Source organism: Mauremys reevesii, linkage group 2 (genome assembly GCF_016161935.1).
Source record: "Mauremys reevesii isolate NIE-2019 linkage group 2, ASM1616193v1, whole genome shotgun sequence".
In the NCBI taxonomy this organism is placed as follows: Eukaryota; Metazoa; Chordata; order Testudines; family Geoemydidae; genus Mauremys; species Mauremys reevesii.
Window position 1 is genome coordinate 271,974,767 of NC_052624.1, and position 12,785 is coordinate 271,987,551.

The 12,785-nt window shown below is 40.9% G+C and overlaps 1 protein-coding gene across 2 annotated transcripts in view; it reads right to left on the minus strand.

Moving 5' to 3' along the window:
- NDRG1 (N-myc downstream regulated 1) overlaps positions 1-12,785 on the minus strand; it is a 57,032-nt gene that overhangs the window by 32,016 nt on the left and 12,231 nt on the right. The window contains exons 2-3 of one of the 2 annotated variants that reach the window (XM_039525640.1): positions 11,537-11,615; positions 4,512-4,547 (exon numbers count right to left, since the gene is read on the minus strand). In XM_039525640.1, coding sequence (XP_039381574.1) covers positions 4,512-4,547; positions 11,537-11,599 — 99 coding nt within the window. In that variant the 5' untranslated portion in view covers positions 11,600-11,615. The remainder of the gene's footprint in view (positions 1-4,511; positions 4,548-11,536; positions 11,616-12,785) is intronic. The other variant, XM_039525641.1, reaches the window with a different exon arrangement.

Below are 12,785 nucleotides of genomic sequence, written 5' to 3' on the forward strand. Positions count from 1 at the left end.
ACTGCCCCTGAACGACAAAAGTTTTTACTGAAGAAAACAGTGCTTTGTCAGCAGGAGATCTCTCTCCTGCTGACAAACAGTAGCCACACTGTGTGCCTCTTAGTGGCACTGCTGTAGCGGCACAGCCGTGTCACTAAAAGCCTCAGTGTAGCTGTAGCCTTAGACTGTTGAGAAGATGGTTAAATTGGATATGTTTATTTTTTTAAACTATGGGATATGCGCTCAGACCATCATAGACACTAAAAATAAAGAAATAAAGCAGGCATTTTGCTTGAAGCCAAATATTTGGTGTTTCAACTGAAACTAGTGCTACATCAACACTATTTGAAAGCTTAAGCTTATCCTTAATCCCCTATTTTTTTTTCAAGTGCTTTTATTTGGATTTATTTAAAATGTACCATTCCCTCATTCTATGCACACTGTCTCCCACCTTCAAGAAATTCTAGGGAAGCAGCTTTCCAGCCTTTTTTTAATATAAAGTAAGGGGCTTATTAACCTAAACTTGTGTAAACTGTATCCTCCCTTTAGGCTTGTTTTAAACCCATATTACTTATAACTTCTTGGATGATTGTAAGTGAAAATTTAAAATTCCATTTACTAACTACTGTTTATGCTCTGTTTAATTTAATTATATTCCTTCACTGATTTTTTAAATATGTACAAAGCACTTTTACTTCTAATTTAGCACACAATGTTTGGTTCTCTACTTGCAGGGCAATGTTGGTCTGAAACTGTTCACTGAATTTTTTAATGGTCACCACTTTTTATCTATGTTTAGTTGTGTAAAAAGCTTGGTCAAAGTTTAAACATGGGGCCTAAGTTTAAATTGACAGTGTTCAGTTAGTGGTCCATATCTCCCTACTTCAGTTGCATAGAGTTGGGCACCTTAATAAACAGCTTGATTTCAGTGGTGCTGAGCACCACAGTCTTCCATAGCAATCGTAGTTACTCAGTGCCTCTGTCAGGCCATTTGTAACATTCTGTATTACCACTGTCTAGATGACATTTTGGTACCTTACTGCAGGCCCTCTAGTTCTGGCTAGTGATTGTTCACATTGTAATTAGCAAATGGGTTACATTATTTTGCCAAGATAGTGTTTCAATGCATCTCCCCTCAACCATCCATTTGAGAGAACACAGCTATGGGGCTGATCACTGTAGCTATGACTACTTGTACCAGTTTGGGGGGGGGGGGGGGAATCTGCCCCTATAAGAACTGAAAAAGAAGAAGATCGGCTCTTCTTGTCAATTTATGACATCTCTTTTTGTAAGAAAGATACAGAGCAGTAGGGAGAGATGAACGGACAGTCACTTTACCAGTGAACAATGATGACCAATAGCCATGGAGTTTTAAGAAACGATTGCAACTCATCTCTGCCACCTACAACTATAGTGCAGCAGAAACAGTTGCACTCAGTTATTTGGTAAATAAAAAGTTTGATGGCCGACAACCCACTTTTGAACTGTGATCATTGTTAGGAAAAGAATTAGGACTAATAATGTCTACCAACCCTTACCTGCTTGACAGGTCCTAAATTTATGATGCAAAACCATAAAGTTATGCTCTATTCTGCATCAGTTTTAACATAGATTGGTGTTAAAACAGCTCCCACATGTCTAGAATTTTCAGTGCTCATGAATTATGTCTAACAATTCCAAGTGATAACTCAGGTTTTAAGGTTAAGTGCCCATCTAATACTGACTAACACATCCAGACGTTTGCCAACTTTCACATGGTAAATAAGCACCCTGACTTTCCACAGGAAGACAAATCAAGCTAATCCCATTTAAAAACAAGGCCAAAACAAGCCAATCCTTAAGAACCCCCAACACCATGTGACTCGATCCCCCCAGTGTGCAGTCTGGGACTATGGTGGGCCACTGTGCACCCCTGACTCTTCCCCCTCCCTGCCACTTGCCCAGAGCGGATTAAAAACAAGCAACTCACAAGCCAATTAAACTAAAAACAAACCCAATTTCTATGTTCCTCCCCCTCCCCCAAGTTGGGCATGTCTGATCCAGACAAGAAAATTTAGGAGTTAATTATGTGACCAACTTTTCCCTTGTTTTAATTTCCACTATCATAATCTGGCTATTTCTCTCTCAAGTCCTATAGTCCAGGTGGGTTTTTAAAAAAAAAAAAAAAAGACTATGCCTACTCCCAAATCTCAAACTGAATTACCAGCTAAAACATCTCCTGAAATTCAAATGTCATTGCAGAAGCAGTCTACAGCAGTGGTTCTCAACCAGGAGTCTGGGGCCCCTAGAGGACCACAAGCAGGTTTCAGGGGGTCACCAAGCAGGACCAGTGTTGGGCCCGCTGGGGCCCAAGGCAGAAAGCTAAATCCCTGCAGGACTGAATCCCAGGGCCCTGGGGCTGAAGCCAAAGCTTGAGCAACTTGGCTCCACAGGGTCCGAGGCAATTGCCCTGCTTGCTACCCAATACCACCGGCCCTGGCTTTTATATGCAGAAAAGCACTGTGGCACAGGTGAACTGTGGCATTTTTATAGCATGTTGGGGGGGCCTCAGAAAAAGGTTGAAGTTTTCATTAACTGGAAGAAATAAAGTCACTAATTTACAAATATTTTAGATAGCCCCATAAGATTTTGAACAACATTTCTGAATCTGAAGGTAGGCACCCAAAGCCATATTTAGGCATGAAAAAAATAAGGTGATTTCCCCCCACCCAGAGGTGCTGATCAGCTTAGCTCCCCATTAACATTTGACTTGTGGATGCTCAGCACCTCAAAAAAATTGCTACTTATTTAAATACATCATTTTAGGTACCTTAATTAGCAGCACCTGTGCTCTTTCCTTATCACCAGTAGCAATTCAACATACTGGACTATTGTGTTTCAAAAAGAAAATTAGATAACTGCTACTGAAGATGGCAAATGTCTTGTAAGGCAGAGCAAAGAAAGATCATAGAGCAGGAGCTGACAGTTATTGTTGGCTAAATACAGTCAGGACATTGTTGATCTGGATTAGTAGTTATCTGAATTTTCATTTTTGGTTTTTCATTGCAGTTAATACTCTACTTTGATTTATAAAGCAAGCAAATTTGAAATTAAAGTAGTCAGAATACAGATAGGACACAAAAGGTCATTTCTAGTCATATTTAATCAAAATATTGCAGTATTCCAGTTAGCACACTTAATCTGGGATTCAGATTAATTTGGAACAATTGATCAATCTGGACCCAAACAGGAAGCTTATCTTCCATGTGCTGCTTAAAAAACGCAATAGGAAATCACATGCTAACTAGTTTATTCCATCAGCTGTTGCAAAAACCACCAAGCCTGCTTTTGCAACAATTCTTCGGCTAACTACATTTATCAGATTTAAGATAGAGAATGTCAAAAATCATAAAGGACTTACTTCCATGGGTGCTATAAAACAGATTTACTGTAGATAAAACACAGGAACAAGCCCCCATGAGAAGATGCACTTGAGAGTTTGGGGTTCTGGTTTCCAAGAAAAAAATTGTTTAGTTTATTAAGTGCTGTATTTTTCATAGCAAAATTGCACAGTACTCAAGTGAGAATGCAAAGAGATACAGATAAAGTATACTGTACTTTGCAAGTTCACATCTTTCCAGTATCTACTTCCCCAAACTTAGTAATCAGCAGAAGTCTGACACCATATTTAATGCCTCTCATTTCTTTGAGGAAACTGCATCCCTTGGACAAGAATGATAAGGGAAGGTCCACCACCAAAAGGTTAGGGTTTTTTTAAATGGTCTATGGGCTCTGGCAAATTCTGATGTATGAACAGAGGAACAATCTTACAGTCCTTACTCAGACAAAAACTCCCATTTGAGTCAAGTGTAAGATGAAAATGTTTTTCCATTTATGTTCATTTTCCATTGTTTCAAAGTTACATCTCTGCAAGAATAGGAAGCAGTGTTCCTGGACATTTGTTTAGATTAGTCTGATCAACTCTTTGGCGAAAGAGGATACTACTAAACATAGGAGTCACCACAACTTTAAGCAGTAAAGAGACTGAAGAATCCGGAACGTCTATCAGGCCTTCAAAGAGAAGTGTGGCTAATGGGAAAGACATCACTTTGACTTGGATGTGGATGATTTGCAAGTTTAGAACCAAAGACCATGGACTTTGTCTGCTCCTTACTGCTTAACATGTGCCAAGAATCTCTTGGAAACTAGAAACTATATACAACAGAAGACATAAGACCTACCAGCCAAGAGGAAATGTACATACTTCACTGTAGTAAGAAAAGTCTAAGAACAATTGATTTCACCTTCAACCAGGTTGCCAGTCACATCCTCTTTAGCAAAATGCAATGGTTTTTCCTTTAAGTGGATACTTCCTCAGAACCAGTTTCTGAAGACCTCTCCTGATAGTCCTCTTTACAAGATTATGAAATAATTCTGATACAAAGCATGAAGCTGAATAGTAATTCCATTGTTTTTGAATAAGTCACATGTTTGATCAGATTTTGCACACATTTTGATTTCTAAATGGGAGAGTGGAAAAAGTGTTTACTTGCCTGAACATCAAAATCTGGAAGAAGGCGAGTGATTGCCTGTGAACAGAGATTTGTAACATATTAATGCAGATATGCATTGCAGCTGCAAAATTAGTCTGAATTAAATAAGTATACACTTATGTAAAGCTACCAAATTTACCAAAAGAGACCAAATTCAATAGCCCCCCTCCACCAAAATACAGTAAGACTTCCATTACCTTCAATGGGAGTTTTGCTCAACAAGTGAAGAATTTAGCCCCAAGTATTTTACAGACACTAGTTATGCTTCAAGACATATACTTGCTTAATTTATAGAATGTATAGTGAAGTACAGAGAAGCTAATCATTAACCTAACATAATGAATTAAGTCAGACTGAGAATCGAGAATAGAATCCAAGAATTGTAACTCCCATTCCTTGTTCTAGCAGCTAGGTAGCACTCTTGTAGGGCTTGCCTACCCTGGAAAGGGACATTCTGTTAGAAGAGTGGTTCTCAGCCAGGGGTCTGAGGCCCCCTAGGGGGCTTCAAGCAGGTTTAAGGGGGTTGCTAAGCAGGACCAGCTGGGGCCTGGGGCAGAAAGCCAAATCCCTGCCACCAAAGGCTGAAGCTAAAGCCTGAGCAATGTAGCATGGGTCCCAGGCAGTTGTGCTGCTCACTACCCCCTAACACCAGCCCTGGCCTTTATATGCAGATAAACAGTTGTGGCACAAGTGGGCTATGGAGTTTTTAATAGCATGTTGGGGAGCCTCAAAAAGAGAAAGGTTGAGAACCCATGTTTGAACGAGCTGTGAAATGTTAGTGCATGTTTATGCAGCTGTTACTCATTTGTGAATTTCCACTGAAGTCAATGGGACTACTTGTCTGCATAAGGCAGGAGAGACTTAACCCTCAGCATAAACCAGGATAGTGATGCTTAACCCTGGTGTCCGCCCAACATTAAACAAGCCATTAAAGGCCGCCCAACACAAAGTAGACATATGGCACCAAACCCCGCCCCCCCCGCAAGCTGAGAGGCTTTATAACCTCCTTAAGACAATAAAGAGCTACATGTATGCCATCTTAAATATTTCTACATGCAATAAAAAAACAAACAGTGTACATATTAGCTGTATATATTTTGAGAACAGGGAATTTAACTAGGAAGGAGATGGCGGCTGAGGATAATATGGATAAGAACAGCAGGACCTAGAACTTGATGAATATGAAGCTATACCAGGGAAAGGGCTGAAAGGAAAAATATACACATGCAAAAAGAACAAACTGAGACACAGGAGGCAATGAGGCCCCAGAAGACTAAAGCAGGATACTTTAGTGCAGTGGTTCTCAAACTTTTATACTGGTGACCCCTTTCAAAGAAGCCTGAGTGCAACCCCCCTCAAATATATAAAAAAAGTGTTAAATTAAACATTATAAATGCTGACAGCTTGCCACTCCCCATGTAATAACCTCTGACCCCCTGAGGGGTCCCAACCCCCAGTTTGAGAACCCTTGCTTTAGTGACTAACATTTTGGTCTTGACCAACAGCATCAGGATAAAAAACTATTAGAAATATAAAAATGAGACCTCAATGGAATGATTGCTTTATCAGAAGTCTGAGTCTGGATTACAAGAGGGCTACAGAACCAAGGTATTTATACTGGTAGCTAGGCAATCTCATTGTGCAGTAAAATATAATGTAAAGTTTGTAACCCCAAAAAGCATCAGTGCTGCAGGGTGAGATGTTTCTGAAACCTCTGAGAGCTGGTCCTGTTAAAAAAAGTCCTACTATCTTGTAGGAAATGGGTTTTGTTATAACCAAAAACAGTGTTATACATAGGAACAGATGTCAGATGACTCTAGAAATGTTAATGTTAGAAATCATAGCTAATTCGTTCATTCACTACAGGGTTTTGTGGTACTCTAGAGCTAGAAAGGAGGTAAATATGCATCCGGAGAGCCTATTTAGACTGTGTTTAGAACTAAGATAGCATCTTGGGTCAGAGCATGTACTATAGTCCTCTTTGGCTCAATAAGAGGAATTTCCAATCTGCCCATGACAGAGATCCAGAGAGTTCTGCAGTGTTTTGTTAGAGATGTCAACACCTTTTAGAAATAATACATGCTTAAGGTGAGACTTCAGTGGTGAGACATTAAAGCTAAGTGCTTCTCCTCTTGCAAATAACTGGGAATTTAAAGTATGAAAAGAGCATCTTTATTTCTGAACAGATTACCTGCTCCTCTTACCCATATTCCAAATAGTTTTCACACAAGCATTTTTGGTAATAAAGGAGAATAGAGAACTATTTTAACACAATTGAAACAAAATGGTTTGTGAGTGGATTTCCAAAGTTTTGAGGTGTGTAACTAAGCTTAATGAAGGTGGGTGGAAGAAAGTAAAAAAATATAGGAATTAAGAGTTCTAGCATGGAAAATAGTGCAGAAAGCTGTGCAAGATTTACTGTTGCCAGGAGTTACAGCCACATGTCTACACTGCAAAGTTGTTGACAAAACTTTTATCTTTTACAGGTATTTTTAAAAGTGCCCCCCGCGAAAAACAAAAATTTTGCTCAAGGGGCAGTGGGAATGCAGCTTTGTTGGCAGGAGCACTCTCCTGATAACAAAGCTAACACCGCTCACGGGGTTGGAACAGTAGCGTAGCTGGGGCGGGGAAGCAGGGGGTGCAGCTGCTCCCCCTGAGGACATTTCCAAAAAGCGGCGCCTTTCTGTGCAGCCAGCACTAGGCTCCGGACTCGGAGTCCAGAGCCGGGTTTTGCATGTGGCTGCCGGCTGGCTCTTGGCTCCAGGTGGCCTCCATCCCCAGCTTGACTCACTCCTGGGCTGCAGGCAGTGGCGGCTGGTTGCCTGGCTTGGAGGAGGAGGCGGCTCCTGCCCGCCTGCAGCTGCCCAGCTTGCTAAGCTGAGCCCCGGCAGGGGTGGGCTCTGCCAAGAGGGGAAAGGGCAGCACCGCAGGCCCCCAGCGCGGCAGTGGGGGGTGCTGAGTAGCAGCTGGCTCATGGAGGCAACTCAGCGCTGCTGCAGGGTCACCCTGTCTGCCTGCCCTGCTCCTCCTTGCCCTGCAGCCTCTGTGCCGCCTGTTCCCCTGCTCACCCTGCAGCCTCTGCCTGGCGGGGGCTTCGGACACTCACACACCACACTAGCTCTTGCTTTTCCCCCACAGCTTGTATCTTGGCTTCCGGAGCCATTGCAGTCTTATTTACATAGCTGACCTGGACGATGTAAGTCAGCTCTAGCTTTTAACACAAACATACATAACATGCAGATCACACAGAACAGTGACCCGATTTCCCCCCTTGTTATTAAGCAGGTCATGTTTTGGCATTTGTCTGCTGCAGGATAATTAAAATAAAATGCTTTCAATGTGATTCACATATTAAACCATTTCTGCTCTGCCAAAGCAGAGTCTTTGTTATTAATGTATTATTATTGTGAATCACTTCAGAACAGGAGGAAATACGAATAGGGGAAGCTTTCAACATGGCACAGAAAAAAATAGATTTAACACTCTCCAAACAGAAATAGGGGACTTGCAGGTTTAAGGCAAAGGGATGCTGGTTTTGGTTGCATATATTCCTGGAGGTTTTATCACATGACAATCTTTAATTAAAGATTAATATTTAATTCCTGGAGATTCTAGGACAATCCTTGAGGGTTGGCAACCCTAAAGATACTGGGCATAAGTCTGCCTTGTTTTTCAAAGGCTTTTAGGTGATTGATTACCTTTCAGTGTCAGAGACATGATTAACAAGGAGAATTAAAAAACCTGGAACCAGAAGTTAATTATGCATGGTGGGAGAAGGGAATTGATGCCAATTTTTTGCCTCTAACTCACATCCTCACATGACCAATCCTGGACATGGAAAACAACTCCTCTATACAGACTGTCTGAATTAATGCTAATCAATAAGGTCACCAACATCTGAGTGTGGGACAGAGAGCACACACGCAAGAGAATCTGTGTTGCTAGCCCAAGTTCTCTGAAGCAATGGACTCATGTATAAATCATCTCATATGGTTAGACCCTTCACAACAGGTCCCATCTTGTAACTCCTTGACTGTACTGCTGATACAAAAATCAGTGATATGCATGGCCATAACTGCTAAGTGCAGCAGCACAAAAGATGTGCTGCCATGTATACCTAGGGCATTCATTTATCAGCAGTCAAGTGGTAAAATTATACTACAGTTTCCTAAAAAGAAACTTCCTTTTAATTGCACTCCCAAGCAGGTAGTGAGAGACCATTGGCAGGGACTCAAAGTGCAGGGATTCTGTACTAGGAAAAGTGAGACTCGAAGAACCAAAGAACACCTCACTGTTATCTCTGCTCAAGTCAAATTGTTTAGTGGAATTTTTAGGGTGGGCACTGTGGGGAAAAAATTGGAAAACATTTTTAAACATGAAGTGGCCTGCCTACAACAATACTACCTTTGGCTGGCATCCTGTCAGCTCTCACAACCTTAGCATGGTTTGGCCAGGTTCAGGACTTACAGGGGAGACCTCCAACAAATGCCTAGCTTACAGTAGGTGCTGCTGAATATGGTGTTGGTTATTCTGTAAGTAAGTACTCTTCCATCTGACCCAATGTCCTGCACCGCAGCCTCCTTCCTGCCCCCACCTGAGCACATTCTCCCAGCCTGTCCCCACTGGAAATAGGTCCTGCAGCGCTTGGTTCTGATCCGCATGGGGCTGATGGGGTCGTGCGAAGGGTCACCTGGCCTGTATTAAGGCGTGCCCTTTGGGGCCCAAAGTCCCGCACCAAGGTGGTGCATTAGGACCCTGCTGCACATCAAGCATTTGACCAGCTCCAGCGCTTGGGGGGAGCCTGCCTGTCTGTGCTGATCAATGGGGGGTTTGCCATTGACTTCAATGGGGGAAGGGGCAGGATTTCACCCTTCCTGGTTTCTGAGCAGTGCCTGTGACTTACCACACAATGTCTTATGGTGCCAGGTCTCCCAACAATAACCTGTGTCCTTGATTTTTCATAGGGATATATCCTGGAATGCTAATGCCAAGCATTCAAAAAAAATCATGAGGCAAGCCCCCAAATATCACAAGATTGGCTTAAAAATCCATGAGATTTTAAAATACAATTGGGGTTCTTTTTATTTGCCTTCTGGTTTTTGAGCTTTTAGGTTTTTTAGCTAGCATTTTCTAGCTTTGCCCCTCTCCCATGAGGGATAGTATCTTGTATTTGTTATTAATGATAGCTGAGATTCTCATACTCACAGGCCTCTACAAGGTGAGGCTCTAAAGAATAATAAATGTTGCTAGATCAGTGCTTAATTCGTAATGAAAGGTGCCAGGGCTCAAGCAATTTTAATTTATTTATTTATTTATTTATTTATTTACTTTCATAACTGATGCAGCAAGCCCAAAGGTACCAGGGCTATGAATTACCAAGCCTACAGGTGCTGGGACTCAGCCTTGGCAAACCCTTGCACAAATTAAGCAGCGTGTGTACAGCTTAAATTGGTTAACAACCCTAACTTTCAGTACTCAGTGTTCCAAAAATGTTAGACTGCCAACTTGTGTCAGATGTCTTGTTTTTTAAAAACAAAAAGACCCATGAATAAAGCTACTTTAATGGAAATTACTACTTTGTCCAACCCCAAAGAGCTATGAGATCTTTGATCACCAATTCTCATAAAACTTATATCCATCATGCCTTTTTGGTGACTTTAGTATTACAAGCTATTATAAATAAAGTGCATTTCATTGATTCATTTTAAAATGAAATTAGTAACTAGAAAAAAGTCAGTTTTTTTTAAATCTGTGACAATTATAAACTACTTTAAGCTGTCATTTACCTTCTAGAATCTAAAGTTAATCTAAAGTTCTCCTGCGAAATGCCAGCTGTGCAAACCCTTCGTGGCTGGATCATTCTTGTGTTTTTATTTTAATACAAAATATGTATGTTAGAAGTATGTAATTACTAATTTGATATGTTGGGTGGCACCTTTTTTTAATGTGTTCGCTCCCCCTGATGTTAGAACCTGGCTATGCCACTGGGCTGGAAGTATTTTGTTGGCAAAAGTGCAGACAAAGTACTGACAAAGAGCATTTACACACTGACTTTCAGCAACAAGGCTGTTTGTTGCTAAAAGCTGCATGGTGTAGACAAGCCCCTAAGAAAGGCAAATTTGAGAGATCCATTCACAGGCAATAGCAAACTATTTGCTAAGAATGTATTCCCATTACAGCAACTTTCCACTCAGAAAAAGAGAAGGCAAAATTGTTTGCCTAGAATGGCACAGATTAACAGAACAATCTGGCCTATGTCTTTGAGACATTGGATCACTGGGATGAGATGGATGGAAAGCACCAGTATTCCTAGGACAAGTATACTGGTGATCTAGAATATTTAATAGAATGTGGAACCAGAGCCACTGAAGCACACAGTTTTAGCACTATTCATGATTAGGATGGCCATGAAACTTAAATGCTGAGGACAAAAGAGTAAATTGAAAGATACTCCAATACATGGGGGAAGACTACTAACCTTAAAGTAGAAACCATGGTATAACAGAGAGTAAGGGTGCATTTACACAGTTTTTGCGCTGTTTTAAAATGCTTCTATCAGTACAGCTTCTTTCTGTAAATTTATCAGTAAATATATACAAATATATAACTGCATCCACATTAGAGGATTGCACCAATGTAATCAGTTTCTAAACAGATAGTCAAAGTAGCATAAAAATTATGCAGACCAGCCCTAAGCATGAGGAATGGCTGAAAGGAAAAGAGAATGACAACCTTCCTTGCTCCGTGTGTCATAGCATCACTTGTATGACATTTTAATTTCCAACAACAAAGGAGGCAGGGGCAAAAAAAAATTGAGTATACATGGTTTTTTAATTAGAGGACTGGATAACAAGGCCCAATCCTATTCTGATTTTCAGACAGAAGATTAGCCCCCAGTGTTTCCATATACCCAACATTTGCTTTTTTCTGAAAGGATTAAGAATTTAACAATTTTTCATATGAAGAAAAAAATGCAGTTCAAGCAAGTTCCAGATTACAACATGTAACTGTTTAGTTAAAATTACCTCATCTTTCTCTACCAGAGGTTTCACCTCTGCGAGGTGAGCATCCTGGAGCTCTGTCGACATGGTTAGTAGCTGATATCTGCAAAGACCAAGAAAGCTTCAGCATATTTGTTATTTTATACAAAGGAGTTTTAAACAGATTGGGGGAGAGAGGGGAAAGGACCACTTCCCACCTCCTAGAGTCTCAGATTAAAAATTGTGAATCTCCTGGGAAGTACACACACCCCTTCCCCAAGCCCCACCTCCCTAGTTAGAATATGAAGGTTAAAAACATCAATTAACACTGCACAGAAGTGAGGCAATGATTCTATAGCAAAAGATAGAATGTGTTCATGTCACTCCAGGGTGTATCTAAGTATATGCACAAGGAGTCAGAATCAAGGTTGCATGGCAGGGGTAATTACTTCTGATAAGTCCTAATCCAAATATTTGATTTTGTAACACTAGTCATCTGTCTATCCCCACCCCCCAATTAGGCTTTCCCCATGTAATTTTCTATATTTATGGGAGTGGGAGGGAACCAAATCAAGTACATGTATAAGCAATCATCCTGCTCATTAGCAGTTTGTGAATCTTGGACAGATTCACAGCACAGAACTCTACCACTTTAGCTAATGGAATAACCAGTAGCAAATGTAAACTTATTTCCTCCATGCAGACAGCCACAAGAGGGATGTAACACACTGCGATTTGCTGGACAGCAGAAGAAAGGTGGGAATCAGGATACTTGCATTCTGTTCCTGGTTCTGGGAAGGCAATGTCTCCTACTTCTGTTCTTAGAAGACAGCATAGCTAAGGATATGGATTTGGCACAGTCTTAAAGGTAGTGTAGCTAAGTGGATACAATTCTGGATTTATTCCATTAGACTCCAAGTAATCACAACAGTAGTAAAGGTGCAATCTGAACTCAAGTCATCTGGTTCCCAGACGAGTACACCTAGGCTAATGTTTTTTGATGTGGGAAAATAGGCTGGTACAGGCAGTTTTAAACTTGACCCTGAGCAGTGGTGATGGGATTTCCAGAAAATGAAGAAGCAAGTGTTGAACAAGTTCAGCTGTGCAAATGCACAGCAAGTTTCTAGAATTTAGGAATCTGGATTATAATTATCCAAATTGGATGACTTTGGGGAATCTTACTATCCCCTATGAAAACTATCCCTCTGTCAAATTTCAGTTCCATATTTTCTGCTCCAAACTCCTGATTAAATCATCATTTGTATTGTGGTAGCAGCAGGAGAAAACCTCACTA